The 20255-nt window shown below is 39.7% G+C and overlaps 1 protein-coding gene across 1 annotated transcript in view; it reads left to right on the top strand.

Moving 5' to 3' along the window:
- man1a1 (mannosidase, alpha, class 1A, member 1) overlaps positions 1–20255 on the top strand; it is a 162305-nt gene that overhangs the window by 138757 nt on the left and 3293 nt on the right. The window contains exons 6-11 of the mRNA XM_085432373.1: positions 3908–4031; positions 4357–4450; positions 11272–11387; positions 14616–14835; positions 16942–17114; positions 17381–17496. Coding sequence (XP_085288499.1) covers positions 3908–4031; positions 4357–4450; positions 11272–11387; positions 14616–14835; positions 16942–17114; positions 17381–17496 — 843 coding nt within the window. The remainder of the gene's footprint in view (positions 1–3907; positions 4032–4356; positions 4451–11271; positions 11388–14615; positions 14836–16941; positions 17115–17380; positions 17497–20255) is intronic.

A 20255-nucleotide genomic window follows, 5' to 3' on the forward strand; every position in this document is an offset into this window, starting at 1 on the left:
TAGCATTAATATTAATAGACTGTTAAGCATCTCATCTATCTCACCACCCTTCGAGATTTCACTCTTCTAATGGATGTGACCTGGATCTCGCTGTTGATAGGTCTCCATGTTGTTTGGCTACAAACAACTTTCTTTTGTAATTACCAGAGCAGCCTCTTTTGTGTAAGAAAAAGCCAGGAGAAAAACATTTAAAAATAAAGTTTGTGTTAGGTTTTGTATTGTTTTAGTCTAAGTGCTTTTTGTGTATAAATGAACTGCTGGACTTCCTTACTGTGTTATCTAGGATGAGGGGGGGTCTACCCTCTTCCTGACCAAGGATGTTTGCTTGTGTGCTTTTATGACCCTTTGATCAGCAGTACCCCCCCCCCCCCCCCCCCACACACACACACACACACACAGGCAAGGTACTCTTTGTGTGTATGTAGACATCACATGTTAATGAACCTATGCATATTCATGTAACCTCAATAAAAGGACAGTGGTACGGGAGAACGGACGAGAGCAACTGGGGTCAAGTGGAGGAACGGCACTCTGTCCGGTCTCTCCCGTGCACGAGTAACATGAAGAACTTTGCCTATTTGTGTCTTGCTTAGCAGTGTAATTATATTGTCTTCAACGTTCCAGCAGATGGGTTCAAGCTACAAACCTATCAGTTTGCAAAAGGGAAAAGGTCATCCAAAACAGCCTCATGTTAATTTGCACCAGACTATTAGTGTCTGACTAAATGTGGAGGGCAATTTTCAGTGGAATTATGATTATTTTTTAATTATGGCACCGATTACCTTCACAATTATTACAAATTATTTGAATTCCCCAGGTAAAGACTACCACTACCTGATCTCTTACAGTGTTTAATCACACAAATACAGTTTCTGGATTGTTTTTGGAAACCCACAAAGATTTGCTCACAAAAACCAACAGGAACAGCTGGACAAAAACCACATGAACAGATTTGTAGAACTTACCAAAACAGTCCTACAGTTTTATTGTCTTTTCTTCAAGCCAAGAGCACCCAGAGTAATCACATTGCTCTGGGTGCTCACAAGAATCAATGTGAACGTCTGTGAAGCAGATTTTTCACCATCATTTCACCCAGTGCAAATTTGTTTCAGTAGCTGTTTTTAAAACTGAACACAGAGACTAAAACTGTTTCTTTGAAACTGGTAGTAAAATGCTTTTTAGTACTCTAAAGCTGGACATTTTAACACGAGAGTCTGAGGATTTCTTAGAGTCAACGTCAAGTGGCCGTTAGAGGAACCACATGTTAGCTTTATTTTTTAGCCCTGAAGCTTTGTTTCTAACATGCATTGCATGCTTTGCTAAGAATGAAAGAAGTGAGATTATTCATCCAAGCACAGAACTGATTCAGTAATTTAAGCATAGTGTTATATTCATGACATTTGTTAACGGTACTGCACAAAAAAAGGCCGTAAGTACTAAAATGTGTGATTAATCAAATCAGCAATCAAATTAATTTCACTTTGATCTGTAACAAATTGAAGTGATTTCCGTGTCTTCTTTATATTAGGGGACAAGTTTCAGAGCTTTAATCTCCAGCTGTCACCTTAGAACTAAACAGCAGCACAGAGAGCGCGTTCAGCGATAAAATAATTAACTTGAACATAAATGTTGGTTTTACCACTCTGTGCACTAAATCACCAGGTTATTTTTACATCATAATTTGATAACTTATTTGATTGGGAATGGTGGCACTCACAGGGATCTTTCTGAAATGCCCCTTTTTATGTGGGCACACCCAGAGCCTGAAGCAGAAAGCCCTTCTTAACAAAGAAAGTTGAAAGGCACCGTTGGGGGTTTTAGGTTTTGTCTGGCTCTCTTTTGTTTTAGACTCCCTAACATGGATTTGGTGCTTCTTGCAGCGGGGCTTCAGGGGGATTGAGGTGGACAGGGGCGAGCTGGAAAGGTGTGCGTTGTCTCTCAATCCCACCCATACAAGCAAAAGGATTTACTGTTCATCACAGGGTTTATAAAGGGACTAAAAATATGGATAGACAGATCAAAACTACGGTTGAATGATAGGCGGCGGAGATGAAGGAATAGTGTTTGACTAAAATGTAGCTTAAAAACTTAATCCAAAATATATGTGTGTGTTTATACACAATCTCAGCGGTGTGACAGTGCCAATTAAATTTTTGCTGGGAGCTGACCCCCAAATTAATCAGGGTGTGCAGTGATGGGATGTTTTCTCACCATTCCTGCTTTCTGACAGTTGCCAGACTCTGTGTTCGCTGCCTGATGCGGCAGTGGTCGTCCCTGTGTTTGGTTGACTTGATTAAATCTGTGGTGTAATGGGAAACAAATTATGGCTTATGCAACATGATGAGTTGAAGAAGGGGGGCATAATTAGTATGTTCATCCACCTCTTTAAAGAGATGTGTGGGTTTGTCTCTATGTGTGTGTGTGTGTGTGTGTGTGTGTGTGTTTGTGCAGCACATCTCCCAATCCACACTCCTTCTCCTCCCCCTTCTTCTCATTTGTTGGATGTCTCCTCTGCTTCAGTGTGTGTGTGTGTGTGTGTTTGTGTAGTACATGTGTCCATATGTAGTTGCTGTAGGGCCGACATCCCGGTGTGCTTGACAGTGTAGTAAATAGTTCATATGTATTCATGAGTAGTTACTTCAGGCACCACCACCAGAGTCATCAGTCCTTGGTCTGAAAGTGATCTGTCAGTGGCTGTAATGATCCAGCACACACACTTACATGCACACACTCCCAGTTGCAAGGTCTTCTGTCCTTGTCAAGCACGCCAAGGTTGGTAACTCTCACATATGGCCCGAGAGCAGACGCACCTTTTTTTTGTTTCCTGGCAGAGAACAGGCTCCAACAAGTTTCCTTTTGACTGACGGGTAAACTCAAAGAATGATGTGCTGCCAGGTGAAGACTGTGGGAAAAACAGACATGTGCATAAATATAACAAACGGAGTGTAACGTTTGGTTTAATTTTAGTGTCATTAACATACCCTGCTCTTTATCTATTTAAGGAATCTATTTGTAAATGCCTTCAGAGTGAAAATCGGTTGAATAGTAATTACTTTTAAAAATAAGATCAAACTTTCAGGAACTGTTTAGCAGTCTTCAGATTTTTAAGGAGTTTGGTTTCTAAGTAAGAGTTTCAAGATGGCTTTTTAAAGACTTTCTGCCTGTTTAGTGGGAATGGGTGTTGTAAGTTTGCGGGTATGTGCCCAAGTTAAAAGTTTTATTATGTTACTCATTTGTTCTGATTTGCTTTATTTTTGTCATGCATTTGTTCGTCATTCATCCATCCATTTTCTGTCACTTATCTGAGTCCGGATCACGGGGGCAGCAGTCTAAGCCCATACCTCCCACTCCTTAGTGACCTCATCCAGCTCTTTTGGGAGTGGATACCAAGGCGTTCCCAAGCCAGACAGGAAATGTAATCGCTGTAGTTGTTCAAGAGTGAGGGAGCGGGAGATTGACATATGGATTAGTTCAGCATCAGCAGTGATTTGCACACTATACCAGTCTGGTGTGGTGCAGCAGAACCAAGCATGAAAACTAAGCTGTCAGTCTATGTTCTTACGCTCACCTATAGCCATGAGCTCTGGGCAGTGACCAGAAGAATGAGTCTGTGGATACGAATGCAAGCGGTGGAAATGAGCTTCTTCTGTAGGGTGTCTGGGCTCTATCTTAGAGTATGAGGAGCTTAGTTATTTGGGAGAGGCGCTACTCCTCCATATCAAAAACACCCAATTGAGGTGGTTTGGACATTTGGCTAGGAAGCCTCCCGGGGCACCTCTGAGGTGAGGTGTTTCTGGCATGTCCTAAAAAAATATTCCATACAGTGAAAATCGAAAAATGTCACACTTATTATTGTTTTTGCGTTTAACATACATTTCTGTCTCCTTCTGCTTCTGTGTTTGTGCAGTGGTATTGGTAGGAACTGGCCATGGGCATCGGGTGGTAGCAGCATCCTGGCAGAGTATGGCACCCTGCATCTGGAATTTATGCACCTCAGCAGACTCTCAGGAAATCCAGAGTTTGCTCAGAAGGTAACAGACACAGAGACTTTTAAAAGATTTTTTTTGTAATAAAAAATATATCTAAGCAATGAAATATACCAGTCCAGATAAAGATGAGTATGTAAGAGTATTAGTTCTTTATTACATAAAGAAAAACAAAAATCCTAAACCGGAGATAAACAGTTCACATTAATTGATATCAATTACATCTTAGTATTGTTGTGTATAGATATTTAGTAAAATTAGCCTGCTAACTAGCTAGTCCCTTGTATAATAAAATATAATGTGCATATTTTGCAACTTTTGAGAATTTTAAGAAATATTTATGTTCTTTTTTTCTTTCTTTTAATATTAGGTAATGAACATCCGTAAAGTACTCAATCGCCTGGAAAAACCTCAGGGGCTATACCCCAACTACCTGAATCCCAACAGTGGACAGTGGGGCCAACGTAAGTCCTGATTCCCAGTTTCACAACCTGTATTTTGTTCTTTCTTCCCTTTTTATTTGTATTGCTTACATGTATGCTAATATTGCTTTAAACGTTTGTATAGTACTTTTCAAAAACAGTGTTACAAAATGCTTTACAAAAAGAAATAATCCACACAATAAAATATAGTTATACAGCAGGGAAAAAGTAATAAGAGAAGATGAAAGCTCAAAGGATAATTTATGAGGGGGGGGGGGCTCAAGCACCAATTAAACCTCTGTGGATGTTATTTTCTGGGATAAATCCAGTCAGCCATTCAGAGGACTATTTAACATCTACATTTGAAATCTTTTCACGCTATTGCAAAGGCTTAAAATCAAGCTAATTCCTGCTATTCACCAATTAACTTTTAACCGCTGAATACTCTCACTAGGTTGGATATCTAATGAATGTCTAAATGGCACTGGCTAAAAACAAGTAAAAGTTCAAAAATGATGTGGTAGACGTCTATATTGGCTACTTTTAAAAACATATGTGACAAGTCATTGCCAGTTTGACTGACCAGTCAGGCCATACCGCCACACGTGTGTGGTTCACTGAGCCGAGAGGTGTGCTGTACGAGGATTTGAGGCAAAATGGTGCACTGTTTATTTGCAGTTTACATATCAGAAGCTGTGCAATAAACTAAATTTTTTGGATATAGTTATGAGAGAGCTTTATATAAAGTCAACGTAAGATAACAAACTTTGGGAATCCAAGTTGTTTTGATTGCATCATTGAGAAGCTGTTTTGTGCACATCCAGGATTCTTGCTCCATATTTTTGGCCGTCGTTAGATCTTTCTTTTGTTTGTTTGAAGTACCTACTTAAGAGAGTGAAAGTGCACAAGCATATCCTTTGTTTTTTTTTATGTAGAATTCATTGCTGCAGCCAGGGCTAGTACAAAAGTGACTGCCTTAGACTGATTTATAGGTTTAGTGTCTTTTAGACTTATTGGTCACTAATTAGCTAACATACACTATTGTAGGTCCATTAGCAGCACCACAGTGCTGTCACGTTCTTTATAGGCACAAGATGATGCTAAACATACTCTAAACTTAAACTTTAGATGCTTCTTAAACCCAGTTTCACAAACAGTGTTAGATCTGTGAGAGTTTTTGAGAGTAGGCATCCATGGTTTCAAATAGCCTCGATACATGTAGTGTTTTATGTCCACTTTAAAGTTCCTGCCTACTCACCAGATGCTACAGTCAGAGTGTGCCAGATGTTTCACAGATGGCATAACTGCATCCAAATCAAAGTTGCCACTCGCATGAACTGTTTGCGTTTGTTTGTCTTGACACACTAAAAAGGCAGTAACGTTTCAGTCCCAGGTTTCCGCTGGCCAAGCATCACCAATCACAGCCAACACCCTTCACATGTTGAACTCTTTCTTTCTTTCTCATTTGGGGATTTAGCTGCCCCCCAGTTCTTCCATTAAAGCTTATTTGAGATATGAGTGTTTAGAAGGCTGCTTTGAGTACTCTGGGCCATCCTTAACATGTGGCGGATAAAAACTGTGTTAATCTTCTCGGGTTCGTTCACTGATTAACGAGAAAGTAAACATCTCCTCTGTGTGCTGTAATGCTCGACCCTTGAACTTGTCGTTTTCTTGCTAGTTTATGCCTTTGCTTTGGACAATAATTTTTATGCGTAATACTAAAGTACGTTAATCAAGCGTTCCTGTTGTGTTTGCACATTTTAAGATTTATCTCGGGCACAAATGCAAGACTGAGTCATAACTTCCTCCACAGAATAAAGGTGAAATGGATCAGTGTGTAATTAAAATGAAAATTGTGGGTTGAAATCTTTGGGTTAATAATTAGCGAGACTTTGAGTCTGGTATCAGAAATATTAATAAAATTTGCATTTATCACTTGAAGAATGTCAGCAAGGTTAGATCGTTTTTATCCACAATGACAATGACACACTAATGCATGCAAATTACAGCTCGTCTAGATTACTGCAGTGTACTTTGTGTCGATCTTTTAAAGAAAAGAGATCTACACCTGCAATTTGGACTGACTAAAACCAAGAGATACCATCTTATTGTAGGCATTACTCTGTCTTCAGCTCAGATTGACACTTTGAAAGGGTGGCAATTATTTTTCAAATTTTCTGTGAACTTACCACCATTTATTGTGCATTAATGATCCTTTACCATAATTTTAGATAACTTCTCTTTAAACCGTACCAGAGCACGAATGTCCCCTCCCCTCCTTATCTGGGCCTGAGTATACTTAACATGCCCCCCTCTCTTTCTTTCATGCACTTTGCTGTTTAATTGAGGCTCTTTTTGACAGAACTGACAAACTTTCCTCTTAAACGTTGGCTTATAGATTTGCTTATTACTTACTGCATTCATTAGTGTTTTGTGCTTAGGTTGGGTATACAGAAGACTATTAATATGACTCGTAACCTGAAGCATGCGCTGCTTTATTGTCATTTTTGGTTCCAATGGGGACCATAATTTACTAAATGGACATGGTGTTGGTTTCAGTGAGGCTTGAAACTCACAATTGAAACCTTGAGTTCATCAGCAACGTGGATTTTACGGTCCGTTGACGCCAAAGTCACGAACACGAAGGTTTGGCTCGAATTACTCACATGAAAGCAACGAAAGCAAACCCTGAGAAAAGAAGCATCACAATAAACAGTGAAAATAACTGCTGCTGGTAGCGCTTTTACTTTGTAACCATTGTAAACTTCGGAGTATTGAGAAACTTGGGCTTTATGTTATCTTAAGGATCTGCACTTTCGCCGTAACGATTGTCACTTTCATAACTTTCATTCAGATTATTTCACTTTCTTTGTTTTTTGTTTTATCTGTCTACTTATGTCTTACCCAGTTGTGTTTATCTTAAATGATCCCTATGCAAATGAGATTTAATTAAAGTTTACCGAATGAAAGTTCTGTATAAATATTATGGAGCTCTGTTAACAGTGACTGAAGATAAAGAGTGCTAATATTTGTCCGTTAAACAAAGTTGATATATGCTGTTTCAGTAGTTAAACAGGCTGACAGAATGATCCAATATTAGTTTAAATTAGCTTAATAAAAATGTGTTAAGTTGTACTGCTTGTAGCTGTTGTGGAGCTTTTGTTAGGCCAGGGACACTCAGGAAGCTGGAATGAGTCATGCAGAATTACCTATGCAGTAATCTTGATATAGAGGATTAATACATGTTGACGCATTGTCCCCCAGTCCCGAAGTTTGTTCCAGAGCGGGGTATCTTTAAACTAATTTGCCACGCCTCTCCCTTAGTCTATTAGATAACCCTGACACCACTCTGTGACACATTTTCCTAAATCCAGATAGGAAAGATGTCAGTTGGGGCTCAGATTAAGAGACTAATCTCCAAGGCCTTTGAATGACTTGGACACTTCTAAGGTCATGCCGAAATGGAGAGGCCCACTCTAAAGAGAAAATCCTTTACACTAGCAGCAGAGGAAGTGTTTCTGCAGATGGGCCTAAAGTGGAATATCCTCTTCCTGTTCTCTTTCTTTCTCCTCACTGTGTCATCACACTTTCCATTTGAACCTTGACTTTCTTTAAATTATTGAAACCCACTATTTACCCGTGTCACTGTCAGGTATTTTCATACTCACTCCAAGGCACGTCTTTAACATCTCCGGTGCTGCACAGGTCCGCACGCTCATGCTTCTGACAAGGCGCAGGTAACAGGGTGTAATTTTAAAGCCATTATCGGACTCGTCACACCGTGCGACTGAACAGGTAATGATAATAATGATAGAGACGTGAAGCTGGAGGAAGAGGAAATAATGGAAGTCTTGATCACAAAGAGAGAGGAGAAAGGACAAGAACATAAAGAAAGGTGTATAATGTGGAGGTGATGTAACTTATAGTTTGGGAGAGGAACCCAGCACTAAAAGCCTCTCCTTTCTAACAGCACTTGTCATACGTTGGAGGAAACTGCCAGCTGGGTACATATAATTAAAGTGACACTGACAAGCGGAAAGAGTGGGCCTGCATATCAAAATCAGTTTTTCAGCCTGTTCTTAAAGCTGGTTTAAGTGGGGTTGACCACTAGAGAGCAGAAACCAGTGGCTTAATAAATTTATTATAGTGATTTAAATTAGAAGGTGGATGCCAGGTTCTTGAAGCTACAGAGACAGACACATGTCCAAACAACATTTAGTCACCTTATTACAAAAATGCCCACATGGAGGGCAAACAGGGGTTACAAGGGGAGATTGTGATTCTCCCAGATTCATATCTTCTCACTTGCTCTCTGTTAAATCCTGAATTTGTTAAGTCCTCACATATATCAGCATGAATCATCAGGCCCCATCATGCCTTAAAGACCTCATAGCATCATGTTATCCCAGCAGAGGACTTTGCTGTCAAGCTACAGGCTGACATGTTCCTAGAGTTTCTAAAAGTAGAATGGGAGCCTTCAGCTTTCAGGCAACCAGCTCCTTCTTTAGTTTCTGGAGACATTCCTTCTGGTTTTATAAGATTAGGCTTAAAACTTTGCTTGTTTTTATAAAGTTTGTAGTTAGGGCTGGGTTAGGTAAGCCTGAACAATCCTTTAGTTATGGTGCTAGATGCTCAGACTGCTGGGAGGTTCCCATGATGCACTTCAATAACCTCTTTTCACTCCCGATGTGTTTACATGCCACTACTGTATCTCTCTCATACCTTGCAGAGTTTTTTTGGCTTGTTTGTTTGCTTTTTTCAGTTTTAACAGACATCTGCCCCTCTCTGACTCTGGTTCTGCTGGAGGTCTCTTCCTAAACGTCATCTTTTCCAAACGTCACCTTTGTAATCATAGGGACTGTCTGGCTAATATTGCAGGATCTTAACCTCACAGCATAAAGCATTTTAAGGCAACAGTTGAATTTACTGTACTACCTTCCAGATTATTTTTACCAGGTTTGTTTAGCCAAAAGAAAAGGGATTATTGGAATGCATGGAGTATTGGACTGTGTGCAAAAACACATGCTTTGTCACAGCAGCTCAAGCAGTCAGCAGAGACAGATTAAACCAGTATGAGACTGGAGAAAAGTTTTGATCAGGTGCCCTTTTTTGAGCATTTATCTTAAATATCCATGGCTTTAAACAAATCAAAAAAATTGTCAGGTTACTGCCAAACAGTTTCTTCTGATATGTTGCATATCTAGAAAATTCTTAGTCATCATGCTGCATTTTGACCAAATTTAGTCACAACTGTGGAGCCCCAGGAGTTAAACACAACATCGGGAGCGGCACCAAAATTGCCCTTTAGCCTGCTGCGTTTTCATTTCAGCTGCCTGCCAAGAACTGCAAAGATTAGGCAAATTAGCGTAATAAAGGATTAGAAAGTGACTTTGCTTGAAACATTGTTTTGCATACACAATACAAGAAGGATCATGCGCTTTGTAATTTATTGCAGTTAGACTGTGGAGTGTGAGTTGATAGGTAGCAGTCGCACACAGAGAAGGGAAAGAAGACTGAAATTACTTTAAAAACTGTTTTTTCTTTTTTCCACTTTTAATTCTTTGTGAGTATTTTACATTTAAAATAAACTATTATTCAATTTTACATTATGATAGTGCCATGTTTGCAACACCTTTCCACATAAAATCTGATACAGGTCTTTTGATTTCCACAGCAAAACAAATTAGAAATCCTTTAATCGACTTTTATTAATGTTTTTTTTTCCTTTCTTTTTTTCACTGATATGCGTTCAGCCTTTATTAGAGTTCTGTCAGGTATTGTTTTTTGCCACCTTCTATTTTATTAAAGGGGTGTTAGTATCTGTAGTATCCTAAATCTGAATCTGCACCTGTGGTTTACTTGCTTTTATTATGTGATGGGCTGAAAAACCACTGAGAGCACATCCACGATTATAATGGTTGGCATTTAGCTGACACTCTTAACCAGAGCCAGCTACTATGATTTCATCCAAGTATTTTATGCAAATGATGACATACTCAATTAGAATTGAAACTGGAAGTTCAAACAAAAGAAGGAAAAATCGTCGCTTTTATGCTCGTCTTAGATTTTTTCATCTAGACAGAAATTATGCAACAGTGATGGGGAAGGCATTTGTTGAATAAATTATAACTCGGGGATCTCTGCTGCTTAACGCTGTCTGAAAAAATATCTCCACACCGCAGCTCTCCAGAAAGGCTCTCTCTTTTACATATTGTGATTTGAAGTGTTTGTATTTTATCCAAACAGCTGTGGCCAGTGACTTGTGATGATTAAGTCATAGTTTCCATCCTCTCTCTGTTTATAATATATTAAAAAAATGTTTGCACAAATTTATTCCAATCGCACAGCTGTAATGCCGTTTGGCAGACTGCTGATGGTCTGTTTGAAGCGTGTGTCATCTCTCCTGATTGGCTGGTGCTGCTGTTCCTGTTTTTGTTATTGAACTTGAGGAAGGCCGGGTACCGTTATCAGCTCAGAAACAAACTGTGTTCAGCTCCGTCCTCCTTTTTGCCTCACTTTAACATTATCACAGTTGACATTTAATCTCTGCACACCACAAACAACCTCAGACTCTGTTAATGATGCATGCATATGGATGAGGCTTTGCTGACCATCAGCAGGACGAATGCGAAAATGCTGCTCGGCTTGCTCAGCTCTGTGAAGGCTCACCAATAAAAAATAGCACGCACACACATACAGAGTGCTGTTGTTTATCTTGGATCACCGGTATTCCACATACACCGTGTCATGTGAGGATGATCTTTGGATGGCAGTGTGATCTAACCCAGAAGACAGATGGGGAGGCCTGTTTGTTTCTGTGTGTCTAAGTGAGTTTCACTCCTTTCTTTATCTGTGTGTTGCAGATCACGTGTCCGTGGGTGGCCTGGGTGACAGTTTCTATGAGTACCTGCTCAAGGCCTGGCTGATGTCTGACAAGACTGATGAGGAAGGCAAGAAGATGTACTACGATGCCCTGCAGGTACACACACTCACACACACAATGACACGCTTTTCAAAATGAGCTGAGGCGACTTTGACTGTTTGTGATTGAGGGGGGAAAAAAAGAAGTATTCAGAGTTTCAATCACAGACTTCACTGGAACTGCAGCACGTAGTAAAATGAGCTATCATTCAAGTGATAGTGGATCTCTTTATAAACAGATATCTGCAGGAACGTTTTACTTTTGCACCAGAACCGTTCTGGTTTGGCGTTTTTTGTGTATTTGCGATTTAGGTGACCACATCGCAGCAAACCAAACGTGACACAAACTGTGTGTTTGTGTGAGTAACACCACTAATGCTAAGAGGTGATCTTTTTTTTTTTTGAAATACATATATTTGGCACATAAATGACAAATATACAGTAGTTTATCCAACTAAATTTCCAAGTTTCCTTACAATCATATTCCTTTTTTTTTCTATCCAAATAACTGTTAAAAGAGTTACCTGTTAAATCTACTGTGTTTTTGTCTCTTTATTATAATAATAGTAACAAGAGCAAAATAAATATCTGTAACCTCTAAATAAAACCTGTGAGAATTACCTTTCAAAGTTTCGTCCTTGTTGTTCAGCTGTTGCTCTAAAAGTGTCTGTCCTGCTTTGGTAACTTTTGTAAACTCGAGCCAATCAAAATGTGGAACATTGTCTCATTATGTGGTACGAAGGGATGAAAACGAGGTGCAGTCTCACATAAACTGGGACACATCGTCAACCTTCTGTATTTGTAAAGAATGAGCAGCAGATGTAATGGGAAGGTTTGGCCCAGATATCGCTTATTTGTGGAAAAAAACTGCCATTGCGGCCAGAGGCCAAGTCAGCAAACAAGCCTGTGGGTTTCCGGACCGAGTGATTTTGATAATCACTCAATCATTTTTCAGGCAAAATGTCAAAAATACTGTCCAGGTTCATCCTTTAACTTAGAGGGATTTGCTGCCTTTTTCTGAATATTTGGGGTTTTAACTGCTGATGAAGATATTTGAACAATTTTTTTTTCCAATTAACTAGACAATTGTAAGATTTTGTGTTACAATAGTGCATGTTCATACAAAAGCTTAGGATAATGAGGTTGGTGTATACAGGTAATGCTGCTCAATACGCTCAGTTACAAACGTCTGTTTGTGAGGGCAGCCAATCAGAAGACAGTTGGCTTAAAGGGGGAGGAGCTAAACTGCTTGTTTAAAGCATGGAATGAACTGAGGGCCTGCACCAGGACCCAGTATAAGATAAATAAGGATTATTTTGAATAGTGAATCACGCAAAGCTGCTCTAGTAGTGTCCAAAAGTATAAATAAGTCTGTGTAGTACTAAATTAATTTTACAAAGTATTAGTCGTGATTCTATTTTCCAGTCTTTATCATGTGTTAGCACTTAGTGAGTAATGCAGACAGTATTGTGTATCTGCTTTGTATTTTATTGCTAATATATGGGGAATCCCGAGGTAACCTCTGGAAGGCTGTGAGTGTATTACACATACAGCCAGTAACCTCTAATTTGAGGCTGTTCTTGCTGAACTGACAGCATAAGGGTCTGTTTACAGATGGTGAACTGTGTGGATTTACTCTGGGGTTTTGCATCCTCCGTGCACCCTCTGAGTCATAATAAATGGTTGTTGGGTAATAGCGGAAAACAAGCATGAGGCCATCTTTTGATATTGAAAAGTGGCCTTTTTGTTGTATTTATTTCTGTCTAGCTTTGAAGCTTTGCAAGTGTTACTTGTTGCCTCTGTAGTTTTATGCTAAAATATGCTATTTCACAGATTTAATTTTAGTCTAAAGTGGAGAGTTTTGTGATTTTTATCTCAAGTAATATAATCTTCAGGAGCTTGATACAGAGTTTGAGCAGATGGAAGGATGACACAGCTGACAGGACTACTGCTGAATAACAAAAGACACAACTACAGTAACAACAGCACTCGTAAACCCAAAGGATAGATGACACACTCACAGACAGACACACGGAGACAGCTTTTCTCTGTTAGAACAAATTGTCAACTTAAGTTGAGGTGACAAGCGACGGGTCTCAGCTGGAGAAAGCTGATTGTCCGTCTGTCTTTCTGTGGCACACTGGGAGCGAATATATTACACAGCGACTAAAATTCAGACTTAAACACGCTGGGATAGTTTACCCATAATCCCTCTTGATCTTTGAGGATTATGGGCATTCTTGTTTTATTTGTCAAGGAGAGGCTCGGGAGGAAGAAGCAGCAGGAGGTCTATCAAAGTCACAACAAAACAGAAAAAGGAATAACTTTTACTTTTTGCACAATTTGTGCTCCTTAAAGGGTCTGTAAATAGAAAAATACAAGGTTTTTCATTTTGGAGCACTACTTATCCATTAGAGATAACAACTGGAACCAACACAAATCAGTAACTCTTAAGATGATTTAGTTGTAGTTTTTCAATCATATCTAGCAATCTAGTCTTTGGTGATGAAGGTAAATCACAGCCACAAGCATTTCTATATTTCCCAATGGGATTGACATGTTTTGTTATCTGCAGATATCTGCTGAGACTGAGTATAAGGAGGAAATTATTATGACATATTATGACTAGAAAGAAATGTTTGTGCACAGCTTCAAGCATATGTTTTCTCATGTGCTCAGGGGTCATCCCAGATCTCTGGCGGTATCAATTGTAGCCTCGTTATAACAGTTTCAGTCTAATACAATTGATTTTCCCAAGGGGCCACATGAGAGACTGGGACTGTTGTTGAAGGCGACACGAATAAGATGAACTCTCTTATGCTCAGTGTGAATTTTATCCCTTTAGAAGCTTATTGGTCTATAGAGATAAATCGGTATAAAGAAATCAGATAGTTATTGGGCATACCTGAAGTTAGCTAATTTATGCGGGCCTCCACAACAGTCCCAGTTTCTCATGTGGCCTCTTGGGAAAATTAATTGCCCACCTCTGATCTAAAAGCTCAAAGTGGATTTTTGTTGTTCAGTGATTCAAATTAAAGCAGGTGAAGCTATGAAGACGCCGATTTGCCGCACTGGCATCCACCTGTCAGTCAAATAAGCCATTAATAATGGATAAATTCAACCCATGATATTATATTACCATGGTCACTTTCTAGAGTCTTAGGTGAGCCTGCAGTTTAGGCACATCTGTGTTGACTGTTAATGTTCTCTTCCTCATCTTTAAGGTGCGACAACAGTCACATATTTTAACCAAAGCTAACACGTTTGTAATCTGCGTTTCTTTCAGGCAATAGAAACCAACCTGATGAGGAAGTCAACCAATGGGCTGACCTACATAGCGGAGTGGAAGGGGGGGCTTCTGGAGCATAAGATGGGCCACCTGACCTGTTTTGCAGGCGGCATGATCGCTCTGGGTGCTGATGGGGCGCCCGGTGACAAGACGGGCCACCAGATGGAGCAGGCAGCGGAGATCGCTCGCACCTGTCACGAGTCTTATGCCAGGACAAGTAAACAGACACTCCACTTCATCTTTTTGCCCCACTTCTGATTTGGTTTGTTAAGCGTAGATGCATTTCATTGTAGAAGTGAATCTGTTGACATAAATGGTAAATGGCCTGTATTTGTATAGCGCTTTACTAGTCCCTAAGGACCCCAAAGCACTTTACACATCCAGCCATCCACACATTCACACACTGGTGATTAGGGCTGGGTATCGTCACTGATTTCTAGAATCGATTCAATTCCGATTCACAAGGCCCCGAATCGATTCGATCCACGATTCGATTTAATTCGATTCGATTTAAATCTGGGAAATTTTGACAGTCAGAAATATTATAATTCAGATCAGTACATTTACATATTTTTGTATCAATAAAAAGGAAGCTGACACACGCAAGACTTTATCACAGGTGTGAGCATCACAGCAGAGGCCTTTGTGTCAAAGTAGCTGAGGATAAAACACAGAAAAACATGAAGGTGATTTTCCTGGCCTGGGATTTTATAAAAATATTCTGCAGTACATCAAAAACGAAAGAAAACCATTAATCAACATATGAACATCACCTCTGAAGTTACAGCGGTTTGATTACAGACACAGCGTTTTGCATTTTGAATAATTTTAAAAAGTTTAAATTTGTTCAGTATTGAACCGCAGAAATGAGGTTTTCTTTTCGGAAGAATGTAAAAGGGAAAAAACAGCGGCTGACAGCGCTGTAAACAACAGTAGACTTGTGCGTAACAAGCAAGCGAATAATGAAGAAAGGGAAACTGTTCTTGAAGTACAGAGAGAGAGCTGTGCATCGCAGTGGAAGCAAAACAGTAAAAGTCTGAGTGAATTCATGACGATGTTTATGTGAAGCATTTGGATCTTCTTTAGCTGCTGGTTCGGTCAATATTGTTTGGAGAGAGATCAAACTAACAGCTTTAGAATCGGCGCATAAAGGGCGTGCACACAAAGCGCAGACCCGCCGACAGATCAGAGTCAGCGAGCTGTCGGCTTTCAGCCCCGACTGTGAGAAAAGCGACATCTAACTGATTCTGATCCGCGGGTCCCGCTGTGTGTTTAAGTCTTTGTGCAGAATCGGTGTACCTGCTCTCATTTACTGTCTTAACTGTTTGGTGGTTCTTGAAATTTTGTGAGATTTCACCTGAGATTCTGGCATTTTGGGCAAAATAAATTTATATTAAAAAATCGATTCAGGATTTTAATGAATCGATTTTACGTTATCCAAGCCAGAATCGATTTTAATCGATGAATCGATTATAAGAACCCACCCCTACTGGTGATGGCAAGCTACATTGTAGCCACAGCCACTGACAGAGGCGAGGCTGCCACCGGGCCCTCTGACCCCCACCAGTAGGCAACAGGTGAAGTGTCTTGCCCAAGGACACAACAACCGAGACTGTCCAAGCAGGGGCTCGAACCAGCAACCTTCCGATTACAAGGCGAACTCCCAACTCTTGAGCCACGATCGCCCCATAACATGTGTAGATTTCTGAATATGGCTCAATCCAAACGATTACTACTCTCCAAATTATCTTTCATGTCAGGTTTTTGAATGCTGTCCATGCACTGTTCATTTTTTTTAATCAAGACACTCAAATTAGTGCTTACTGAGGGGAAAGTGCTTTTAGACTCATTTAAAATTCTCATTTTTAATCAATGCCATATTTTAAGAGGATGCAGTTTTTTCCCTTTTTCCTCTTAATTCAGATAATTGTATTTATCTCCCTCATTTAAATGCATCCTTAGGTCGTGTTCTGAGTCATCGTGATTTGAATGCAGTTCTGGAGAAACCTCACCGCTAGCAGTTGAATAGCATTATTCTTTTCAGTGACCACTGACCTCTAAGTTAGTGGTGTTGCTCTGCACAGCATCTACATATATTACTTATTTACTTACTTACATATTAGTTTACTTTATGTAAATATATGGATAAATAATAAAAACAAAGTGAAAGGGAAGAAAACCAGGCATGTTCACTATTCTGTAAGCCTTACATCATGTGGTTTTCCATACATGTGCAAACATGCAAAATATATAAATATGCTGAAAAACACGGTTCTGTTCTTCATCTCTGAACATTTTCTTGTCTTGTTCTTGTCTTTTGCAGCTTTGAAACTCGGACCAGAGGCTTTCCGTTTCGATGGCGGCGTTGAGGCCATCGCCACCCGCCAGAACGAGAAGTATTTCATCCTCCGTCCTGAGGTCATTGAGACCTACATGTACATGTGGAGGTTTACCCATGACCCCAAATACAGAGAGTGGGGCTGGGAGGCTGTACAGGTAAAATATCTATCTATGAAAACGAAGATTGTGTTAATTTGAGAAAAACTGGAGACAAAATTCTGAAAGGAAAAGTAAAGTTTTTCTATTTAAAAATCCATAAATTGCCTGTAAAAACAAAAACAAAAAAACCTCACACAAGGTCACTCATGATTTAGTGAATAATCCTCCCTAAGGTTCAGTGATTTATGTCACCAGTCACCGATGGCCTTCTTTGTCTCCCTCTCCCTCCGTGCTGTCCGTCTCCATCACCGTCTCTCATTCAGGCCTTGGAGCAGTACTGTAGAGTCGACGGAGGCTACAGCGGCATCAGAGATGTCTACGCTTCATCTCCAAACTACGACGACGTGCAGCAGAGCTTCTACTTGGCCGAGACGCTCAAGTAAGACACAAACTGAACACCCTTCACTTCTGTCCTCTTATGATTGTGCTGTCATTGCATTTTATGGTGTGACTAGGACCCTGCAGCCCCGAACTGACAGAGATGTCAAGCCCCACACAGACACACACAGGTTGTCATTCATTCACACTAAGCTCCAGGGAAGAGTGTCACACACTTCCTGAAATTGAGGGACTTTTGTAGCTGTAAAAAAAATAAGTAAAGTACATTTTAGGCCCAAAATTGCAAGCTACTGCAAGACGGAAAAAATATTAGGTTCACAAATGAGGCAGAAATAGAGGGGAAAGTGTTTAAAGCAGAATCTTTAGGTCTTTTTGCTTTTAGCAGATAGTTTAATATGGATTTCTTAGGAGGAAGAATGTGGGACAGAGGGAAAGAGGGACAACTTGAAGTGTTAAAAAAAAAGTTGGACTCAAACTGTGAACAGTGGGATTACATAGCTGTTGCTGTTATACCTGGACAGCCCAACATTGTAACCAGAGTATCTACAGGTCCTTAAAACACATTTAGTATCAAATTGTCCTAATGTTGTTTTCACTGTTTATGTTTTTACAGATTATAAATGTGCTGTTTTCAGAATAGGCCAGAATCCAATTCACAGTGAAATTCAGAGGTCAGAGGCAGAGAGAAAAGCCGTGAATCACAGTTAACCTAGTTATAGTATAAACCAAAGATTTAGCTTTCTGTATTTAATGAATATGAAGTAGAGGAATATCAGCTGTAAGGATTTTACTTATTTATTAATAAATAACTACAAAGAAGTACTAAGAAATATGTACAAAGGAAGACTGCAGTACAGGGTTAAAAATAAAATGCAACAAAGTACAAACCTTAATTCTCTCAGCAGTAGGCTATAAAAAAGAGCTTTCTTCTTCTATTGCCCCAGACTGTGCAACTCAGTAAAATGCACTGTCATTCCTATCACAATTAAACCAGATGATTTCTTATAGACTGGTTATGTTTAATCAAAAAAAAGTGCATTTTTTGGCATAAAAGATGACATGAAGGAGAACCAAAGTGACTTACCAGTGGCAAAGATCTTGCTGTACTGCTGTAACACCAGTAGCATCTACAAGCTTAAGCCTCATTTATACGCTGTTGTGGACAGACAGCTGGAGATATAAACAACTTCAAGGTCTCATTTATGTTATTCTTTTTAAAGTCCAATTGAAGTCCACTCCCTCATGCACATGCATAGTTTTCATTCTGCCTGAAATATTTGTCAAAGCGGAGCTAAATTGATGAATTTGGAGTTAAACAGCAGAGCTGGTTACGTGGGATGAATTTACATTTTAAAAAAAGCCAAAACAAACAAGAAATATTGTGTCTAGAGAAAAGCTGTAAGACATCTGTCATCTCTCATTTAGTCCTAAATATTTAGTAGCTTGTAATTCCAGGACTCAAAAAAGCTTCCTTTTGGTTAGTTTTCTTTGTCAGAAGTGGGATGCGGTCAACACCAAAGGCTTAATGTGGATGGTTTACTGTTATGTGGCTCAATTCCGTGTCTTGTCTTGGTTAGAGTTGACATTTCGGGTGTGAATGTCATATTTGTGCCCTCCTCTTTTTGCTCTTCTGGAGTAAAAAACACTCAAACGCAGCTGGGACTTTCTATCCTGTAGATGACAAAGAGGCTTTTAGAGTTACTGGTAAACCAGAGTATATTCATCTTTTTTCATTTCAACATCTGTTTTGCATTCCCGAAACAGTCCAAAGCTAAACTAGGATGATTTCTCCTCTGGGACGTATAATAACATGAAAAGAATTGGATACAAATGTGCAGAACTTGTTCTGAATAAAAGAATATTTTGCAGCATTATAAATAAACTTCCTCTTCACGACTGAAAACGGTGCCTTGATACATTAGATCTGAAATAGCAGAAATCTAGTAGAGAAAGCCAGAAACTGTGAAAAACACCGCATGTCCTTACACACCACAGGCAGCACGCCGTCTCACTTTTTTCTTAATACATGGCTGATATTTTTACTTAACTGCCCTTATGTGCACGTCTCAGTTTGAATGTGTTAATGTGTGCGTGAGGGTGTGAGCGTTTGAGTGTGCAGCCAAAAAATGGCTCTTTAAACGTGTTGTCAGCCACGCAGTATGATGTCTGGTGGCTAATAGGGCTTTCTCTCGCCTCTCCAGCTGTGCTCAAGAAGACAAGTCTGTTTAAAGCACGAGGAAAAGTCTCGGCTACAGCTTAACGTGGGTGGAAGCGTGTGGTCATGCACTCTGTTGTGTGTGTTTGTGTTTACTTTGTGTGTCTGACTACGCAAAGGAGGAACAAGGAGAGCATTCAGTGTTAGTGTCATTATGAAACATTGGGTCAGTAGTGCCAGAGTCAGGTAAGTAGTAGTAGCAGCTACACAAGAGTTATTCATTACATGTTCTTTTCAGGTACTTTTATAGTATTTTGCTCAAAGTTGCAGCTTCTAGTTAATGTATTTTTTTATGGATGTAACACAATCAACCATTCACAGCGTAGAACTATGCTAAAATTAAAGCTTAAAAGAGCCGGGGAATCAAGGCTGAAAATTCTGCATTCATTGCTCCTGTTAATCGAACATGGTTGTAGGGCACGGTTTTCTGACCAGTTATCCATTTTTACATGAATATTTTTAAGTTGCCTGAAGCAAATAAAGAAAAATGTTCAAGGCGAATTTAAAATCAGCTGTCAGAGACTCAGCAGCATTGAGAAAGCGCGCACAGGCTGTAAAATAGCTTAGTGCAGTTGAGCTTTAGA

The sequence above is a fragment of the Copadichromis virginalis genome, linkage group LG15 (genome assembly GCF_057382275.1).
Source record: "Copadichromis virginalis isolate Kocher_CV1m ecotype Utaka linkage group LG15, C_Virginalis_male_GT1.1, whole genome shotgun sequence".
Lineage (NCBI taxonomy): Eukaryota > Metazoa > Chordata > Actinopteri > Cichliformes > Cichlidae > Copadichromis > Copadichromis virginalis.